Below are 20,684 nucleotides of genomic sequence, written 5' to 3'. Positions count from 1 at the left end.
TCTGTATCTTTTGAGTTGAAATTCTGACCCCGCGACTCAAAACGTGAACTAGGCACGTACGATTTAGTGGCGGCTCCATAGTTATCATTCTCTGCTACTGTGTGCATCAGAGCTGGGTCAGGATCTTCAGTGTTAAAATGCCGTCTATACCTGGTTAGACTATTATTGTACTATGCTGTCTCTTACGCGAGAGAGACTCCAGGGACATTCTGGACGAGAGCGTTTGACAAGGTGAAGGCAACCGAACGCACAGACGCCGCATTGGTTTGATCCAGACTGTCCCCGGAGACTACAAACAGTAAAAGGGTCTTATTGGCCATCAAAACAAAACACACTCCTCTGCTAATGTTGGACTGTTACTCTGGGTCTGATGGTCATCACCAACCCCACCACAGTTATACAGGGAAGCTATGTGAGTGAGTTCTGCACCTGGTAGTTGGTGATGAGGGGCACCCCATGGTCCACGGCCATCCTGCGGATTTGGAAGTTGTCCTTGATGAGGCGAGTGTTGTTGTTGGGCAGGTTGACCACCAGGTCAATATGGCCCTCGTTGATCAGCCTGTATGGAGTCAGGCAGTAAGGCAGACAGACAGGCAGGCAGGCAGACAGATGCACACACGTGCGCGCACACACACACACACACACACACACAACACACACACACACACACACACACACACACACACACACACACACACACACACACACACACACACACACACACACACACACACACACACACACACCATAGTGTCAATGAACATGTTGCTAAAGCAATATGAATTTAAATTCAAGAGCAGTTTTCAGGCCAAAATACTTGAGACTGAAAGAGGTTAATTCAGGGAATGGCCGAAGTCAACAGTCATAGGTTAGAGACGTCATAGAGGAGACAGACTTCACCTTTGTTGAAAACAGTCTTCATGGATGGATTAGCTGTGTAATCTTCGCTGCTGATTAACGGTGATAAGTCTTCAGTTACATTGAGGCCCAGTACACACATGCACACGAAAACACACACTTTTTAATATGACATTTTAGACCAAATTCCTTGAACACAGAGAAATCTTGGAATCTCAAAATGATATATCTAGTCTGAGTCTATGGATACATATACTATATATACATGAGGTCCATGCGCTTGGCTTGGGCATTCCTGCGACCTGCAATTAACACTTGTACCCAAGCTGTGTAATAGTATCCTTGAGCTGTTGGTACTTAAAAACTTGGTAAGAAATGCCTCTTCCAGACTGTAATCAAAAGTACATCCTACTTCTAAAATGGTGACCTCTCTACTGTCATCATCAACAACAACCACATATGGTGTATTAGCTGTAACATTTGATACAAAATACATATTCAGTATTACACAGTTTGAACTTCTTAGTTGAAAGACTAAGGGGCGAATTCACAAAGAATGGATTGCGCGGTGCTAATAGCACCATTAACTGTGCATGGTATCGGCTCCGTCTTTGCGCACAATTCACAAAAGATATTGCGCGGATGAGATACTAGCACAAACACGCCCATAGGTGTGCAATTTGCTCCTGATTTGCTCCAGCACAGTTTGCTCACGAGCAGTCTGCACCTGCCAGCGCTGTTGGCAGATATCAGGAAGGGGGACAAATAAACCTGAAATGAGGGAGAGGGAATTAAGCTCTTAAATCCAATGCACACGGCGGGCGATTCTTGACAGGCTGTTATTGCTGTTATTGTTTCCATTGTTATGAATGAGAGAACCCACACAGCAGGATATCTTCGAGAGACAATCGCGCAGCACGTTCACAATGAGGAAATAACATGACTTCTACTGGTGTATCATTTGTAATATAAATTTATTCATCAATACATTCATTGATCAATAACCTGCGTATTATTACCATGCTATTTATGTTAGTTATTAATTATCTAACTATTAATTAACTAAGTTAGACGCCAGACTCGAGATAAGTCGGGTTAACTCGCCATCGCTTGAGCGCCAAACCCGAGAAAAGTCGGGTTTTGGTCGTTATTTCTTTTATTCGCTATTTCCATTCATAATCCATGGAGGAAGCCTGATATTATCATTGGGAATGGGTCTGAGATCGCAAACGTCCAATACCGCCGCCTAACGCCTTGCGGCCGGTATTGCACATCCTTGGAATCTCTCTGGCTCCGCCTGTACGTCGATCTAAAAAGTCCGGCCCAGGTTTTCCTAGTCGGGCAGTAGTAACGTTTATAACACATGGATTGGAGATAATCAAGCACCGCCGATTCATGTACTTTGGTGGATTATGTTGGCAACACGATCGACATCAATACTTGGAATGGCGATCAGATAATTGGAATATTCTTTTTGCAGTGCATCCTAGTCAAGGTAAGTGCTATATGGTATCAATCTTGCGTTGATCCGAGCATGCCTTCGTTGTGAACCTGTAGTGTTATGTAACGTTACTCCACAACGTATGCCGTTGGTGACGATCGAAGCATAGAACCCCCCCCTCCACCCTTTCATGCATGCATGATGAAACATAATACCGATAATATAGCGTTGATTTCAGATTGATTGTTGATCCAAGCGAGGAATGGCACGGTTTCTAGTAACATGCACTAAACGCTGCTTAGCGGCGTTTCCTGAGATTACACAGAATTACTCTAAAACTATACTCATATTCACCACAGTATAAAACAGGAATGTATGGATGAAAGAATTATCTGTTTTTTTGCATCTTGACCGGAAGAAACTCAATGACAATCGACTATATTATTAGATCCATAGCTATAATATTTAATATAGTTTTAGCACTGCAAACACCAGCATGTATCCCCATTCATTAACACTTTCAGTGCCAACGACGAGATTTCTCGTTAGTTCATGCCAACTGTTGAGTGCCAGCCGACGAGAGATCTCGTTTTTAATCGTTATTTTTTTTATTATCGATTTCCATAAATTTTTCATCAATCTAGCCTCACGTTACCAGTGGGGATCTGTCTGAGCTCGAACAGGGAAAATACCGCCCCCTATCGTCTCTCCGGATGGTACTGCACCCCATTGGATTGGATTGAATGAAACGCATGGAGGAAAAAAAGTCCTGCTTCCACATTTTACTTGTCAGGCATGTAATCCGAGCCTACTGCAGTCATCGCCCACCATCAGAACAGCAGAGAATATGTGTTTCCAGTAGGGGTGTAACGGTACGTGTATTCGTCCCGCGAATTTACGGTACGGCCGTCACGGTGCGGTATGCTCAGCCATACGGAGAATACGGCGCACGTCGCCTACACACACACACACACATGCGCATCGCCAACACACACGTGCGCGCGGCGCGTCGCCAACACACACACACGCCGCGCATCGCCAACACACACACGCCGCGCGTCGCCAACACACACGCCACGCATCGCCAACACACACACACACACACACACATGCGTCGCCAACAAACAACAACAACATTCTCCCCCGCCGGAATCACGCTGATCAAATAAAAAAAATAAACATACTTTTTCGGACTGATCATCTGAGCTCCTCTCGACTCCTGTTGAACTGCTATTGTGTTTAAATCCAAATAATCCTCTGCCATTGTTGTGTAACATGTCATCTGTTCTCTAGTATGCAGTCTCGTGCAGTTAAATCCTCTCTAGAAGTGAAAGTGAAACTTACCAAGCCTATAAGTTGTTAAAGGGGCACTAGGCAATTCATTTACTCTGGATGCCTGAACACAGAGTGACACCAGTATCACTGACTACCACGGCAAGCCTATAGAAAATTATTCTATTTAATAATTATAATTATAATAATTATCATAAATATAATATATAAATTAAAATTTTTTTTTTTAAAGATTTATTAAAAAAACTAATTATATTAACCCTTTATCTGCCGGAGATTATTCTCATCTTAATCCCTTCTCTGCCAGTACTGTAAGTCTATGGAGATGTTCCCCTTCTTTGCAGGGCTATAACTTTTTTAATTGTATTGCTAAATTGACATTACTATGGCCCATTCAACATCAAGTATCTATCGTTTAGGATGTAGCAACGTTCTACTTTTTCATTCACACATTCATACTAAAATACGGTCTAAAGTATAAATATGTTTTTATCGTTTTCTGCAGCATTCCATAGAACGTGAGTTATAGCCATAAATACATATATTAGATCATCAAATGTAGTTTGATACCGATTGACGCCAGATTAAAAATGGCAACTGTACGTGGTCCTAGACGTTATGACTTATCATCTGCTGGTGCCCGGAGTGGGGGGGGGGTTTATAAGTCCGTGGCCGACGTTAAATCATTTATGTTGTAACTGAGGGGTACAATTCCCTGACTGTATTAATCAAGTACTGATATCATTAATCACTACCGTCTATGTACTTCTGGCCAATACTGTACATAAGTATTATTAGATTAGAACACTCCAACAATAACACGGTTTTCCACACAAGATACTCGGTTAGAATATTTATTACATCAAAGGGAATATTGTTACATAATATACTTTGCTTAGATTGCGCTTATAAGGCAAATAGAATGTGCAGGCAAATCAAATGGTGAATATTAAGGATTATCTCTATGGTTATTCTGGGATAGGGGGTACTACCGGTTGTAAGCCAGCAGAGGGAGGCAAAGCTCTAGGCAAGTCAATGGTTCACAGAGGCGATGTCACCCCTGGAGCAGCGGGGAGAAGCAACCTGGTCCCAGGATGCGCTCCTTGCAGGTGAAGGTAGAAGCCGTGGAGCCTCTGGTTCGACAGAGACTGGCTTGAATGTTGTCCCCACGGGCACGTGGATCCCACAGCAGTGGGTGTAGTCGGTTCTCTGCTTCCAGCAGCGTGGTGAAGGATGAAGAATAATAATCCTTGCCGGAGAAGTGGCACTGCGGGCGGGGTGTAAATCCCCCGTGGTGCTGCTGCTCCGGTGTAGATCCTCCGGTGCGGTAATGCACGGTTAAACTTGACGTTACTATACTATTAGCACGGGCAATAAGTGCTCTATGTCGACGCACAATTACTCACTCCACGTGGTCTTTGACTCGTAATGAAGGTTTACTAATAAATAGATAACGATACGACAAACAGACGTATTTAGGATAACACGAGACTATCTTGGGGCGATGCAAGCCCTGCTCTGCCCACGTTGCGTGGTGGGTGAGATGTTGCTTGGGTAACTGAATCAGACTGAACTGAAGACGAACTGAAAAGGAACTGCAAGCGGGGTTCTGTATTCTTGCGCCATATTTATATCCACGGCGGACAAATAGTGCCTATCTCATTTCTGTCGCCTCTCGGTCTCGTAGCCGTGGGCGAAAGCGGGCATGTTTGGGCAAGTCCTGGCGGTAGCTTTCAAGTCAGCTCGAGGGGGTAAGGCTTTACTCGGTACCTGGCGCCAGGGGATCGCTTCCAATAGGGGAACGAATATTATGGTCTGTAGGCTACTAGGTTAAAGGGACATTCCGTGTATATGTACAAAGAATACACAAGGGATATCAAACGATATACAAATATTATACATGGGACCTCAGGCAATAAATATATATATTCGGTTTAATCTGACCCTTTGTAACAGCCGCGCCCTAATTAGTCCCACCTAATTAGCTAAGCAGAGACAGATTAACCGCACTGTCCACTACTCAATGTCTGTGAGGGGTCGGGCAGTTCACAAAGTCAGGGGTCATGGTCGTCATTAGGCAAGTCGGGGAGCCTTGGCGAGTCTATCAGCCTCGCCACGGGTCGGTTGTAGATCCGCCCTTGGCCGAGCACTTCTGCCACTCTGACCTTTCCGTCGGCACCAGTGGTCACTTTGCTTACGCGGCCGGCCGGCCACGCAGCTCGGGGTGGTGACTGGTCTATGGTCATGACGGCTGGACGGGATGAAGGGGGGCTTAGGAGGAAGCGGGCCTGAGACTGCTTTGATCTGGGCTTGGCTGTGCTTTCTCCTCCTCCGTCTGTTTCTCTTGTTCGCTCTGTACCCCGTGTGAGGAGGGGCCGGTCCCGGCCGCCCCGTCAAGGAGTCGCTTGGGGTGCTGGGTTCGAGGTCAGCTACGTCTGAAGCGCAGCTGAGGGGGGTGGAGTTCCGAACTCCCTCTGGTACCCACGGTTCTCTCACGGGCCTCTCGCTTAATGTCAATAGCCTCTGCTGTATGGGGGAGAGGCCGGTGTCTTCTTCTGTTGCTCTGTGGAAGCAGCTAGTGGCTGCGGTTCGGTTGAGAGATTTAGCGAGGGGGCCTTGCAATGTCCATCCTAGGCGGGTCTCGACTGCTGCAGGACAGCCTCGGGTTCCGGTATGGACCCGGTCTATCGGGACGATGAGGTCTGCATGGTCGGAGCCTATCAGCAGGGTCGGGGTAGCGCCGGCTATGAGCGGGATAGGTAATTGGCGCAGGTGCACATATTTATCCATCAACTTGGTGACAGGGTAGGTGTACTGCGAGAGTCCTATTTCTTGGCTGGTGAAAGCATTTGTAATCCTATACCGTCGCTCTGGCTGCCCGCTTGCTGCGATAGTGAAGGAGACATTCTCGCCCTTTATCGTCTTTAAATCTCTTCTTATTGTCCGAATCGTCATTTGGTTCTCGCTCCCCCGCAGTCCCAGCTGGGCCGCAGCGGACGCGAGCAGAAGGGTCTTCTCTGACCCGTCATCAAGGACGGCGTAAGTGTCCATGACTTTGTCCCCGTGGCTCAGGAGCACTCTGACCACTTTGAGGAGCACTCGGGGGGTCTCGGTGTGCTGGTCAATGTGGAGCACTCCTGTCTCGGGTGGTGACGTAGACTCTATATGGCACGAGTCGCACCTTGACTCCCAGTGCCTGCCGTAGCAGTTGGGACAGAAGGGAGCGGTCTGGTGGAACTTTGGTTCTGGTGCCACCGCCTCGGCATGGTACAGTACCGCGACGGGCCCACTCTGTGGTCCTGGCTGACGCTTGTTGATGTCGTGCAGGACCTCCAGGTGGGTGCCACCGCACCTGCTGCACTTTTTCTTCAGGCGGCACTCAGCTGCTAGGTGGCTGCGTGCGCAGCGGAAGCAGCGGCGGTGGTCCTTGACCCACTGGCTCACATCATCCGTGGTCAGCTTCTTGAAGTCTTCGCACTGATGGAGCCGATGTTCTCCCTCACAGTACTGGCACTCGATCTTCCACTGGTCCTCTTTCGTCGAGGGGGTGTTGTGGTTGGAGTGCTGCGGTACTGACTCTGATTGGTGCATGACAGTCACCGATCTTCTTCCATCATTTATTCTCCTGGGTCCCTCTCTGGAGCTTAGCGTGCTCCGCCCAAATGTATCTAGTCGTAAGCTGCTGACTTCTCTCGCCAGGAAGTCGGCTAGATCAAGGAGGGATGGCTCGGGGCCGTCGGGGTCGCGGTAGTCCCTCTGCCGCCGAAAGCGCTCCTGTCTTGCGGGTGGCAGCTTCTCCAAAATCCTCTCAACGTTAGAGTTGGCGTATAGCTCATGCCTGCCCTTCTCCCGTTGCGCTCCCAGCATCCCCACCAGGGACTGCACTTTGATTGACAGGTCGTCTAGTGAGCGATTGTCTGTGGCTGGGGGTAAGCGGTCAATATGCCTTATCTCTTCGATTACGTAATCCCATATACGTCCATATCTCTGGTCCAGCGCTGCCAGGGCCGCTGTGTATGGTGTCGAAGAGGAGGCATAGGCCAGCGCTATATTGTGCGCTCGCGGTACTTTCAGGTGCTTCAGTAATATTGCATACTTGTGGCGTTCATCAGCGACATCCACCATCATTGTCTCTAGGCACATCCGGAGCTCCGTGTACTGTGCTCGAGTCTCATAGGCGAAGTCGGGAATCGACGGTGTGGCGATGTATGATGTCATGGATGACTGGCACATCGGTGAGCGTTGGGGGAGAGGCCTCCTAGGCGAGTCTCCTCTTGCGTGTCGTCTTGGGCTGGTACTTGGTGGGTACCGAAGGTCGGGTACCCAGGTGCTGTTCCTCGGGGCTGGCGGTGCGTCAAACTCACCCGTGAGTTGAGTCGGGGGTTTGTAGCGCAGGGCCTCGGGGCTGACTTCTGGGCTGTACTGGACCTCCTGGTCCTGAGTACGTGGCTGCTGGTCGGGGCTGTACTGGGCCTCCTGGGCCAGAGCACGTTGCTGCTGGTCGGCTTGACACTGGTCCTCTTCCTCCTCCTCTTCCTCTGCTAGGACCTGGAGTCTTCTGTTCAGTCTCTCGGCGTGGTTCGGTTCTGTACCCCGGTTGCTAGGTCTCGTATGGACCGGCTGGGGAGGGGGTTCGGAGACGTGGACAGGATCCTCCTGTAGGCGGGGTCCCGGGTCGCTTCGTCGGGTAGGGGAATGTGTCCTAGACCCATGTCTTGACGACCTCTGAGAGCTCCGTGCGGAGTGAGGGGGTGTCGCCATGGCAACCAGTTTGTCCATCAGCTCCGCCTGCAGCCGGTCGCGCTCTTCCTCGCGCCGGGCATGGGCTGCGTCGCGCGCTGCTTCGCGCTGTGCGTTGGCGACGTCGCGCTGGGCATTTGCGCTGACATGGGCGGCGTGGAGCTGTGCATTTGCGGCGTCGGCGCGGCTTCTCTCGACGTCGCGCTGGGCATTGGCGCTGGCATGGGCGGCGTCGGCGCGGCTTCTCTCGATGTTCTCTTCTGTCTGGAGGCGTCTGGTCTCCAGTCTTATTCGGTTGTCTTCGCTCCTTTGTTGCGCCTGGAAGCGCTCTCGCTCGCCTGCATAATGTTCGCGCTCGCACGTCTGTTGCGCTTGAAGTCGATCGCGTTCGGTGGAGGCTGCCAGGGTGGCGATGAGTGCTTGCGCCAGCATCTTGTCCGCCTCGCTGGGGGAAGACGCCGTTCGGGGCGATCGGCTCCCGGCAGTACTTGTTGGAGATCCATTCTCCGGTTGCGTACCGAGGAGATCCGTCTCCTGGGTGCGCGTCTCTCTAGGGTTGTCTTCCTCCCGGGGGTGATCGGGGGCTATTTCTTCGGTATTGTCTGGGGGTAAAGTCGTGTCAGTTCCCTCCTGGTCCCCACCGTGAGCTTGGTCAGTTACATTAGCACCCACTAGGGCCTCTGTGGTCGGGGTAACCTGGTTGTTAGGGTCAGACATAATTTTACTTTCTACTTTTTCCGCGTTTAACTTCCCTTTAAAGCTAGGTATTGGACTGACAGAGTATGCCTCTAGGTAGGGAGGTGGCTGTCGTCTGCGCTGCGGGCGATCTAGCTTAGGAGAACCGTTTGTGGAGTGTTCGTCATCGGCCATGCCAATATTAATATTATATTAATATTACGCTAATTATTATCTCGGCTATCGAAGGACCAATTGTAACTGAGGGGTACAATTCCCTGACTGTATTAATCAAGTACTGATATCATTAATCACTACCGTCTATGTACTTCTGGCCAATACTGTACATAAGTATTATTAGATTAGAACACTCCAACAATAACACGGTTTTCCACACAAGATACTCGGTTAGAATATTTATTACATCAAAGGGAATATTGTTACATAATATACTTTGCTTAGATTGCGCTTATAAGGCAAATAGAATGTGCAGGCAAATCAAATGGTGAATATTAAGGATTATCTCTATGGTTATTCTGGGATAGGGGGTACTACCGGTTGTAAGCCAGCAGAGGGAGGCAAAGCTCTAGGCAAGTCAATGGTTCACAGAGGCGATGTCACCCCTGGAGCAGCGGGGAGAAGCAACCTGGTCCCAGGATGCGCTCCTTGCAGGTGAAGGTAGAAGCCGTGGAGCCTCTGGTTCGACAGAGACTGGCTTGAATGTTGTCCCCACGGGCACGTGGATCCCACAGCAGTGGGTGTAGTCGGTTCTCTGCTTCCAGCAGCGTGGTGAAGGATGAAGAATAATAATCCTTGCCGGAGAAGTGGCACTGCGGGCGGGGTGTAAATCCCCCGTGGTGCTGCTGCTCCGGTGTAGATCCTCCGGTGCGGTAATGCACGGTTAAACTTGACGTTACTATACTATTAGCACGGGCAATAAGTGCTCTATGTCGACGCACAATTACTCACTCCACGTGGTCTTTGACTCGTAATGAAGGTTTACTAATAAATAGATAACGATACGACAAACAGACGTATTTAGGATAACACGAGACTATCTTGGGGCGATGCAAGCCCTGCTCTGCCCACGTTGCGTGGTGGGTGAGACGTTGCTTGGGTAACTGAATCAGACTGAACTGAAGACGAACTGAAAAGGAACTGCAAGCGGGGTTCTGTATTCTTGCGCCATATTTATATCCACGGCGGACAAATAGTGCCTATCTCATTTCTGTCGCCTCTCGGTCTCGTAGCCGTGGGCGAAAGCGGGCATGTTTGGGCAAGTCCTGGCGGTAGCTTTCAAGTCAGCTCGAGGGGGTAAGGCTTTACTCGGTACCTGGCGCCAGGGGATCGCTTCCAATAGGGGAACGAATATTATGGTCTGTAGGCTACTAGGTTAAAGGGACATTCCGTGTATATGTACAAAGAATACACAAGGGATATCAAACGATATACAAATATTATACATGGGACCTCACGCAATAAATATATATATTCGGTTTAATCTGACCCTTTGTAACAGCCGCGCCCTAATTAGTCCCACCTAATTAGCTAAGCAGAGACAGATTAACCGCACTGTCCACTACTCAATGTCTGTGAGGGGTCGGGCAGTTCACAAAGTCAGGGGTCATGGTCGTCATTAGGCAAGTCGGGGAGCCTTGGCGAGTCTATCAGCCTCGCCACGGGTCGGTTGTAGATCCGCCCTTGGCCGAGCACTTCTGCCACTCTGACCTTTCCGTCGGCACCAGTGGTCACTTTGCTTACGCGGCCGGCCGGCCACGCAGCTCGGGGTGGTGACTGGTCTATGGTCATGACGGCTGGACGGGATGAAGGGGGGCTTAGGAGGAAGCGGGCCTGAGACTGCTTTGATCTGGGCTTGGCTGTGCTTTCTCCTTCTCCGTCTGTTTCTCTTGTTCGCTCTGTACCCCGTGTGAGGAGGGGCCGGTCCCGGCCGCCCCGTCAAGGAGTCGCTTGGGGTGCTGGGTTCGAGGTCAGCTACGTCTGAAGCGCAGCTGAGGGGGGTGGAGTTCCGAACTCCCTCTGGTACCCACGGTTCTCTCACGGGCCTCTCGCTTAATGTCAATAGCCTCTGCTGTATGGGGGAGAGGCCGGTGTCTTCTTCTGTTGCTCTGGAGTGGAAGCAGCTAGTGGCTGCGGTTCGGTTGAGAGATTTAGCGAGGGGGCCTTGCAATGTCCATCCTAGGCGGGTCTCGACTGCTGCAGGACAGCCTCGGGTTCCGGTATGGACCCGGTCTATCGGGACGATGAGGTCTGCATGGTCGGAGCCTATCAGCAGGGTCGGGGTAGCGCCGTCTATGAGCGGGATAGGTAATTGGCGCAGGTGCACATATTTATCCATCAACTTGGTGACAGGGTAGGTGTACTGCGAGAGTCCTATTTCTTGGCTGGTGAAAGCATTTGTAATCCTATACCGTCGCTCTGGCTGCCCGCTTGCTGCGATAGTGAAGGAGACATTCTCGCCCTTTATCGTCTTTAAATCTCTTCTTATTGTCCGAATCGTCATTTGGTTCTCGCTCCCCCGCAGTCCCAGCTGGGCCGCAGCGGACGCGAGCAGAAGGGTCTTCTCTGACCCGTCATCAAGGACGGCGTAAGTGTCCATGACTTTGTCCCCGTGGCTCAGGAGCACTCTGACCACTTTGAGGAGCACTCGGGGGGTCTCGGTGTGCTGGTCAATGTGGAGCACTCCTGTCTCGGGTGGTGACGTAGACTCTATATGGCACGAGTCGCACCTTGACTCCCAGTGCCTGCCGTAGCAGTTGGGACAGAAGGGAGCGGTCTGGTGGAACTTTGGTTCTGGTGCCACCGCCTCGGCATGGTACAGTACCGCGACGGGCCCACTCTGTGGTCCTGGCTGACGCTTGTTGATGTCGTGCAGGACCTCCAGGTGGGTGCCACCGCACCTGCTGCACTTTTTCTTCAGGCGGCACTCAGCTGCTAGGTGGCTGCGTGCGCAGCGGAAGCAGCGGCGGTGGTCCTTGACCCACTGGCTCACATCATCCGTGGTCAGCTTCTTGAAGTCTTCGCACTGATGGAGCCGATGTTCTCCCTCACAGTACTGGCACTCGATCTTCCACTGGTCCTCTTTCGTCGAGGGGGTGTTGTGGTTGGAGTGCTGCGGTACTGACTCTGATTGGTGCATGACAGTCACCGATCTTCTTCCATCATTTATTCTCCTGGGTCCCTCTCTGGAGCTTAGCGTGCTCCGCCCAAATGTATCTAGTCGTAAGCTGCTGACTTCTCTCGCCAGGAAGTCGGCTAGATCAAGGAGGGATGGCTCGGGGCCGTCGGGGTCGCGGTAGTCCCTCTGCCGCCGAAAGCGCTCCTGTCTTGCGGGTGGCAGCTTCTCCAAAATCCTCTCAACGTTAGAGTTGGAGTATAGCTCATGCCTGCCCTTCTCCCGTTGCGCTCCCAGCATCCCCACCAGGGACTGCACTTTGATTGACAGGTCGTCTAGTGAGCGATTGTCTGTGGCTGGGGGTAAGCGGTCAATATGCCTTATCTCTTCGATTACGTAATCCCATATACGTCCATATCTCTGGTCCAGCGCTGCCAGGGCCGCTGTGTATGGTGTCGAAGAGGAGGCATAGGCCAGCGCTATATTGTGCGCTCGCGGTACTTTCAGGTGCTTCAGTAATATTGCATACTTGTGGCGTTCATCAGCGACATCCACCATCATTGTCTCTAGGCACATCCGGAGCTCCGTGTACTGTGCTCGAGTCTCATAGGCGAAGTCGGGAATCGACGGTGTGGCGATGTATGATGTCATGGATGACTGGCACATCGGTGAGCGTTGGGGGAGAGGCCTCCTAGGCGAGTCTCCTCTTGCGTGTCGTCTTGGGCTGGTACTTGGTGGGTACCGAAGGTCGGGTACCCAGGTGCTGTTCCTCGGGGCTGGCGGTGCGTCAAACTCACCCGTGAGTTGAGTCGGGGGTTTGTAGCGCAGGGCCTCGGGGCTGACTTCTGGGCTGTACTGGACCTCCTGGTCCTGAGTACGTGGCTGCTGGTCGGGGCTGTACTGGGCCTCCTGGGCCAGAGCACGTTGCTGCTGGTCGGCTTGACACTGGTCCTCTTCCTCCTCCTCTTCCTCTGCTAGGACCTGGAGTCTTCTGTTCAGTCTCTCGGCGTGGTTCGGTTCTGTACCCCGGTTGCTAGGTCTCGTATGGACCGGCTGGGGAGGGGGTTCGGAGACGTGGACAGGATCCTCCTGTAGGCGGGGTCCCGGGTCGCTTCGTCGGGTAGGGGAATGTGTCCTAGACCCATGTCTTGACGACCTCTGAGAGCTCCGTGCGGAGTGAGGGGGTGTCGCCATGGCAACCAGTTTGTCCATCAGCTCCGCCTGCAGCCGGTCGCGCTCTTCCTCGCGCCGGGCATGGGCTGCGTCGCGCGCTGCTTCGCGCTGGGCATTGGCGGCGTCGCGCTGCGCATTGGCGCTGGCCTGGGCAGCGTCGCGCTGTGCGTTGGCGACGTCGCGCTGGGCATTTGCGCTGACATGGGCGGCGTGGAGCTGTGCATTTGCGGCGTCGGCGCGGCTTCTCTCGACGTCGCGCTGGGCATTGGCGCTGGCATGGGCGGCGTCGGCGCGGCTTCTCTCGATGTTCTCTTCTGTCTGGAGGCGTCTGGTCTCCAGTCTTATTCGGTTGTCTTCGCTCCTTTGTTGCGCCTGGAAGCGCTCTCGCTCGCCTGCATAATGTTCGCGCTCGCACGTCTGTTGCGCTTGAAGTCGATCGCGTTCGGTGGAGGCTGCCAGGGTGGCGATGAGTGCTTGCGCCAGCATCTTGTCCGCCTCGCTGGGGGAAGACGCCGTTCGGGGCGATCGGCTCCCGGCAGTACTTGTTGGAGATCCATTCTCCGGTTGCGTACCGAGGAGATCCGTCTCCTGGGTGCGCGTCTCTCTAGGGTTGTCTTCCTCCCGGGGGTGATCGGGGGCTATTTCTTCGGTATTGTCTGGGGGTAAAGTCGTGTCAGTTCCCTCCTGGTCCCCACCGTGAGCTTGGTCAGTTACATTAGCACCCACTAGGGCCTCTGTGGTCGGGGTAACCTGGTTGTTAGGGTCAGACATAATTTTACTTTCTACTTTTTCCGCGTTTAACTTCCCTTTAAAGCTAGGTATTGGACTGACAGAGTATGCCTCTAGGTAGGGAGGTGGCTGTCGTCTGCGCTGCGGGCGATCTAGCTTAGGAGAACCGTTTGTGGAGTGTTCGTCATCGGCCATGCCAATATTAATATTATATTAATATTACGCTAATTATTATCTCGGCTATCGAAGGACCAATTGTAACTGAGGGGTACAATTCCCTGACTGTATTAATCAAGTACTGATATCATTAATCACTACCGTCTATGTACTTCTGGCCAATACTGTACATAAGTATTATTAGATTAGAACACTCCAACAATAACACGGTTTTCCACACAAGATACTCGGTTAGAATATTTATTACATCAAAGGGAATATTGTTACATAATATACTTTGCTTAGATTGCGCTTATAAGGCAAATAGAATGTGCAGGCAAATCAAATGGTGAATATTAAGGATTATCTCTATGGTTATTCTGGGATAGGGGGTACTACCGGTTGTAAGCCAGCAGAGGGAGGCAAAGCTCTAGGCAAGTCAATGGTTCACAGAGGCGATGTCACCCCTGGAGCAGCGGGGAGAAGCAACCTGGTCCCAGGATGCGCTCCTTGCAGGTGAAGGTAGAAGCCGTGGAGCCTCTGGTTCGACAGAGACTGGCTTGAATGTTGTCCCCACGGGCACGTGGATCCCACAGCAGTGGGTGTAGTCGGTTCTCTGCTTCCAGCAGCGTGGTGAAGGATGAAGAATAATAATCCTTGCCGGAGAAGTGGCACTGCGGGCGGGGTGTAAATCCCCCGTGGTGCTGCTGCTCCGGTGTAGATCCTCCGGTGCGGTAATGCACGGTTAAACTTGACGTTACTATACTATTAGCACGGGCAATAAGTGCTCTATGTCGACGCACAATTACTCACTCCACGTGGTCTTTGACTCGTAATGAAGGTTTACTAATAAATAGATAACGATACGACAAACAGACGTATTTAGGATAACACGAGACTATCTTGGGGCGATGCAAGCCCTGCTCTGCCCACGTTGCGTGGTGGGTGAGACGTTGCTTGGGTAACTGAACCAGACTGAACTGAAGACGAACTGAAAAGGAACTGCAAGCGGGGTTCTGTATTCTTGCGCCATATTTATATCCACGGCGGACAAATAGTGCCTATCTCATTTCTGTCGCCTCTCGGTCTCGTAGCCGTGGGCGAAAGCGGGCATGTTTGGGCAAGTCCTGGCGGTAGCTTTCAAGTCAGCTCGAGGGGGTAAGGCTTTACTCGGTACCTGGCGCCAGGGGATCGCTTCCAATAGGGGAACGAATATTATGGTCTGTAGGCTACTAGGTTAAAGGGACATTCCGTGTATATGTACAAAGAATACACAAGGGATATCAAACGATATACAAATATTATACATGGGACCTCAGGCAATAAATATATATATTCGGTTTAATCTGACCCTTTGTAACATATGTAGTATGGGTGATATATAGATCAGAGCAGTTTGTATGGATAATAATAATCAAACACGCTGAAACTCACCGCAGCTTCCTCGTAGCGATGGGGGATGCTACTGGAGCAAAAATATCGTTATTATGGGATATCGATCTAGTTGGTCCAGTTCCAGGTTGTATAATACTAATATACTTCCAATCATGTTGTTTATCGAGTTATGGCAACGGATCCATGTCCAGTGTGTCGAGATGGAGTCCCGCGAGCGATAGCGAGTGGCCAGACGAAATATGGGTCAGCACCACTTCCGGCCGCTCACTTCCGGTTTTGGCAACTCACCGATCACCGGTGGCGGTCTTGAACCGTTGGAGAGTTGAGAGGAGATCTACAGCACCCGTCAAGTCTCCGTGGGTGAAATATGATTGCCATGACAGAAATTTTAAATATTGATCTCAAAGACGCTGTACGACGTCATTGGCAGATTACGCATGCCGGAGAATGACGTCGTAACACGTCATTGGCGAGAAAAGGGTTAATAATAATAATTATAAATATTTTTTTTTCTGTTGTACCGAACCGTGACCCCAATACCGAGGTACGTACCGAACCGTGGCTTCTGTGTACCGTTACACCCCTAGTTTCCAGTACCCAGCGTTGGATAAATAAACGTGATCGATATTTGGAATGGCGATCAGGAATTGGAATAATCTTTTTGGAGAGCATCTGATCTGAGGTAAGGAATCTATTTTACCAGTCTTGGGATAATCAGAGCTATTTTCACCTATATATCAGCGTGTGCCATATGTGTGTATGTGTGTGTGTGTGTGTGTGTGTGTGTGTGTGCGATCAGGAAATAAATGGTATAAAACGGAAATGAACCGATTAAAAAACAATCCGTTTCGACAATGTTGATTGCAAACAAGTCATTGATAAGCGACGGCTATATTAGACACATAGCCATAATTTAAGATGTTTATGCGTTCGCAAATATGAGAGCTCTGTCATTGAATATAGAGGTGGCATGCAACAGGGTTCCTAGGCACCGCATGGCTGGCACGGAAAGTGTTAAAGCACTGGCACACACAGCCATACGGCCCACAGCGACCTCTGGCGCTGAATGTGTTAACACATTCCCTGCCATTGGTTATATCCATCAATATAGCCAGTCTGCCACCACTGTAAGCCTATGGAGATGTTCACCTTCTTTGCAGGGCTATAACTTTTTAAATTGTATTGCTAAATTGACATTACTATGGCCCATTCAACATCGATTATCTATCGTTCAGGATGTAGGAACGTCATACTTTTTCATTCATAGATTCATACGAAAATACCGTCTAGAATATAAATATGTTTTTATCGTTTTCTGCAGTAATTCCTAGAACGTGAGTTATAGGCATAAACGCATATATAGATTATCAACTGCCGTTTGTTGCCGATACACGCTATATTAAAAATGTCAACTGTACATGATCCTAAACGTTATGACTAATCATGCATGGATGAACAGGGGTCGTTTATAATTCCGTGATCGTCAGTAAATGCTTTATGTAGTATGGGTGATATATTGATCAGAGCAGTTTGCATTAATAATAATAAACAAACATGCTGAAACTAACGTTACTGTCCTCTTACCGTTCGCCGATGAGACTGGAGGAAAAAGATCCCACTTATTTGACGGCGATCTACTAGATCCATTTCCGGTTTGTATAATAATAATAAACGCCCAAATCATATCGATTATTGAGTTATGGCAGCGATCCATATACACGGATGTGTGTCTAGAGTCCCGCAACAATATGTGAGTGCCGGACGCATTTCCCAGATGCACGGAGATAACCAGAGATCCATTTCCGGTTGTAACTCGCCGATCATCCACCAGGCGGCAGTATTGAAGCGTTGCAGAGTTGTGCAGGCTGCCACTGTATCAGCCAAGGCTGGGTGAGGGAATTATGAATACCATGGTGAAAAAATGAAATATGATATCAATAATGTTGTACGCCGTGGTTTGGCAGAATTCGCATGACCTTGAAACCCGTTGTACGACGTTATTGGCGCCCAATGTGTTAAGAGGCAGAGATCAATAAGAGAAAATATATACATTCGAGGGGGAAGAAACTACATGCTACGACGAGGTAAATAAACTCCAAGCAGCTAACGTTGATGCTGCTATTGTGGTTGTGGGTGATTTCAATAGCGCCAATCTGAGAAAGGTATTGCCGGACTTCTATCAGCATGTGACTTGTAACAGCAGAGGCGGTAACATTTTAGACCACTGTTACTCGCAATTCAAGTGTGGATACAAGGCTCATTCTGCTAGTGGCTTCGGAAAATCTGATCATGCGGCCATCTTTCTTTCACCAAAATATAAACAAAGGATCAAGAACGCCCCGGTAGTCTCGCGAGAGGTGCAGAAATGGGATGTGGAGTCAGAGGAGACGCTACAGGCTGTGCTTGAGTGCACAGACTGGAGCGTGTTCCGTGACAACACAGATAACATTAATGACTACACGGAGACAGTGCTGGACTTTGTTCGTACTTTGGTGGAAGAAACAATCCCCACTACCATAATTAGAGTTTACCCAAATCAAAAGCCCTGGGTAGACAAATCCGTCCGTGAGGCTCTGAAAGCGCGCACCACAGCATACAACGCCGGGCTGGTGGCAGGCAACATGAATGACCACAAGGTGGCGCGATACAACGTAAGGAGGACAGTAATAGAGGCAAAACGGCACTACGGGAATAAAATTGAACTTCAGTTTGAACAGGCTGACTCCAGAGCTATGTGGCAGGGCCTCAAAACGATGACAGACTACAAAGGCACCTCCCTCAAACTGAACAGTGACATCTCCTTAGCAAATGATCTCAATACCTTCTATGCAAGGTTTGAGGCTGGGAATAACAACACCAGCCTACAAGCCACGGCAATGGGGGGGGGGGGGGGCTGCTGATGGAGACTCAGTGTTCAGGGTAACAGAGCATGAGGTGAGGTGGACCTTTAAAAAAGTGAATATCAGGAAGGCAGCAGGATCGGACAGCATCCCCGGCCGCATCCTAAAAGTCTGTGCCGACCAACTGGCCCCAGTATTCACTGACATATTTAACCTGTCCTTAGAACAGGCTGTCATCCCCACCTGCCTGAAGAAGTCCACTATTATCCCTGTACCTAAAAAATCCAAGCCTGCTTGCCTCAACGACTACCGCCGTGTAGCTCTCACCTCCATAGCCATGAAGTGCTTTGAGAAGCTAGTAAAGGGCTACATCTGCTCCTCCCTCCCCATCAACATGGACCCCCTGCTATTTGCATACCGCCCCAACAGGTCCACGGAGGACGCCATAGCCCATGTGCTGCACACAGCAGCATCACACCTGGACAAGAGGCAGGGGAACTATGTGAGAATGCTATTCATCGACTACAGCTCAGCATTCAATACCATAGTCCCGTCCAAACTCATAGCCAAGCTCAGGGACCTGGGCTTGAACTATGACCTCTGCCAGTGGGTCTTGGACTTCCTGACGGGCAGACCCCAGGTGGTGAGAGCAGGCAACTGCACCTCCTCATCCATCACCCTCAACATAGGGGCCCCCCAGGGCTGTGTTCTGAGTCCCCTCCTCTACTCCCTGTACACACATGACTGTGTGGCTCAGCGGAACAACAACACAATCATCAAATTTGCTGACGACACAGTAGTGGTGGGCCGGATCTCTGCAAACGACGAGAGGGCCTACCTGGAAGAGGTCAAGGTCCTGGCGGGATGGTGCCAGGAGAACAGCCTCTCACTGAACGTCAGCAAAACAAAGGAGATGATTGTGGACTTTAGGAGGTCGGGGGTCAGGGACTACAGCCCCCTCAGCATCGACGGGGCACCGGTTGAGAGAGTGAACAGTTTTAAGTACCTCGGAGCCCACATATCCGAGGACTTGACATGGACCACACACATTGACAGTGTTGTGAAGAAGGCACGACAACGCCTCTACTTCCTCAGGCGCCTAAGGAAGTTCCAAGTCAGTCAGAAGATCCTTAAGAACTTCTACTCATGTACAATAGAGAGCATCCTGACTGGCAATATCACCTCCTGGTTTGGGAATAGCACCGCACAAGACCGAAGCAGACTACAGAGAGTGACACGTTCAGCCGAACGCACAATTGGAGGGGGGCTTCCCACCCTCCAGAACATTTACAACAAGCGGTGCAGGGGTAAGGCTAAGAGAATCATCAAGGACTCCAGCCACCCAAACAACTGCCTCTTTGAACTGCTGCGGTCAGGCAAGCGATACCGGAGTCTCATGGCAAGCACAGAAAGACTCAGAAGAAGCTTCTATCCCCAGGCCATCAGGCTGCTCAACGAACAATAACACTATGCAACAACCATCAAATGCACACAGCACACACATCCACACACTCACTTTAAACAAACAACACACTGCAGCACCCACTCTCCACACTTTAGAACACCTAAACACACTTTATATTTATTGGTAAAGGATTTGCACTACAACCCATGTAAATTGTACCTAAATTGTACCTCATCCCATTTCTGCTTTGCACTATATAGTATTGTATATTAGTACATTGCATAGTATATTGTATATTGTATGGTAACTCAGTTACTTCTATTCTGCATTGAACATTGTACATATGTATATACTGAACACTGTGACTTCTATTTTTACTTCTATTTTACATGCTATACTATTTTATTTCATACTTATCTTGTCTAGCACAGTCTCTGGAGCGTAACAGTAAGAAGCATTTTGTATAAAAGTATTCTGTACTTCTGTATGACAACTATTAAAGAAACTTGAACTTGAACTTGAACTATTTCTGTCTGTCATTTCAGCACCAGGCGCTGTCCATCTTATTACCTCCGTGTGTTTCAAGGCTACGGGTGCCATAGATAGAACAACAGTCTGAGCATGCGTAGTGAGCTGTGGCGTCATTGTTTATCTAGACTATGTGTTTACAGTGGCTACACGGATCCACTGAACGGATATTTTGGAAAATCTTCACTTTAAAATGCGTTTAAGAAAATCTCCGTTTATGTTTCTGAAAACACCCTTTACGTGTGGATGAAAGGCCCAATCATGGAATAAAATGTGCATTTGGCAAAAGATCCAGATACGTGGGGACATGGCCTGACT

General features: G+C 49.9%; 1 protein-coding gene across 1 annotated transcript in view; it reads right to left on the bottom strand.

The window, feature by feature from the left end:
* cps1 (carbamoyl-phosphate synthase 1, mitochondrial) overlaps window positions 1–20,684 on the bottom strand; it is a 255,494-nt gene that overhangs the window by 4,907 nt on the left and 229,903 nt on the right. Inside the window, exon 37 of the mRNA XM_084309709.1 lies at window positions 430–559. Within this exon, the coding sequence (XP_084165835.1) occupies window positions 430–559 (130 nt within the window). The remainder of the gene's footprint in view (window positions 1–429; window positions 560–20,684) is intronic.

This window comes from Notolepis coatsorum (genome assembly GCF_963971535.1).
Source record: "Notolepis coatsorum genome assembly, chromosome: 3".
In the NCBI taxonomy this organism is placed as follows: Eukaryota; Metazoa; Chordata; class Actinopteri; order Aulopiformes; family Paralepididae; genus Notolepis; species Notolepis coatsorum.
Note: the sequence above shows the minus strand (reverse complement) of the source record. Positions and strands in the feature narration are given on the sequence as shown.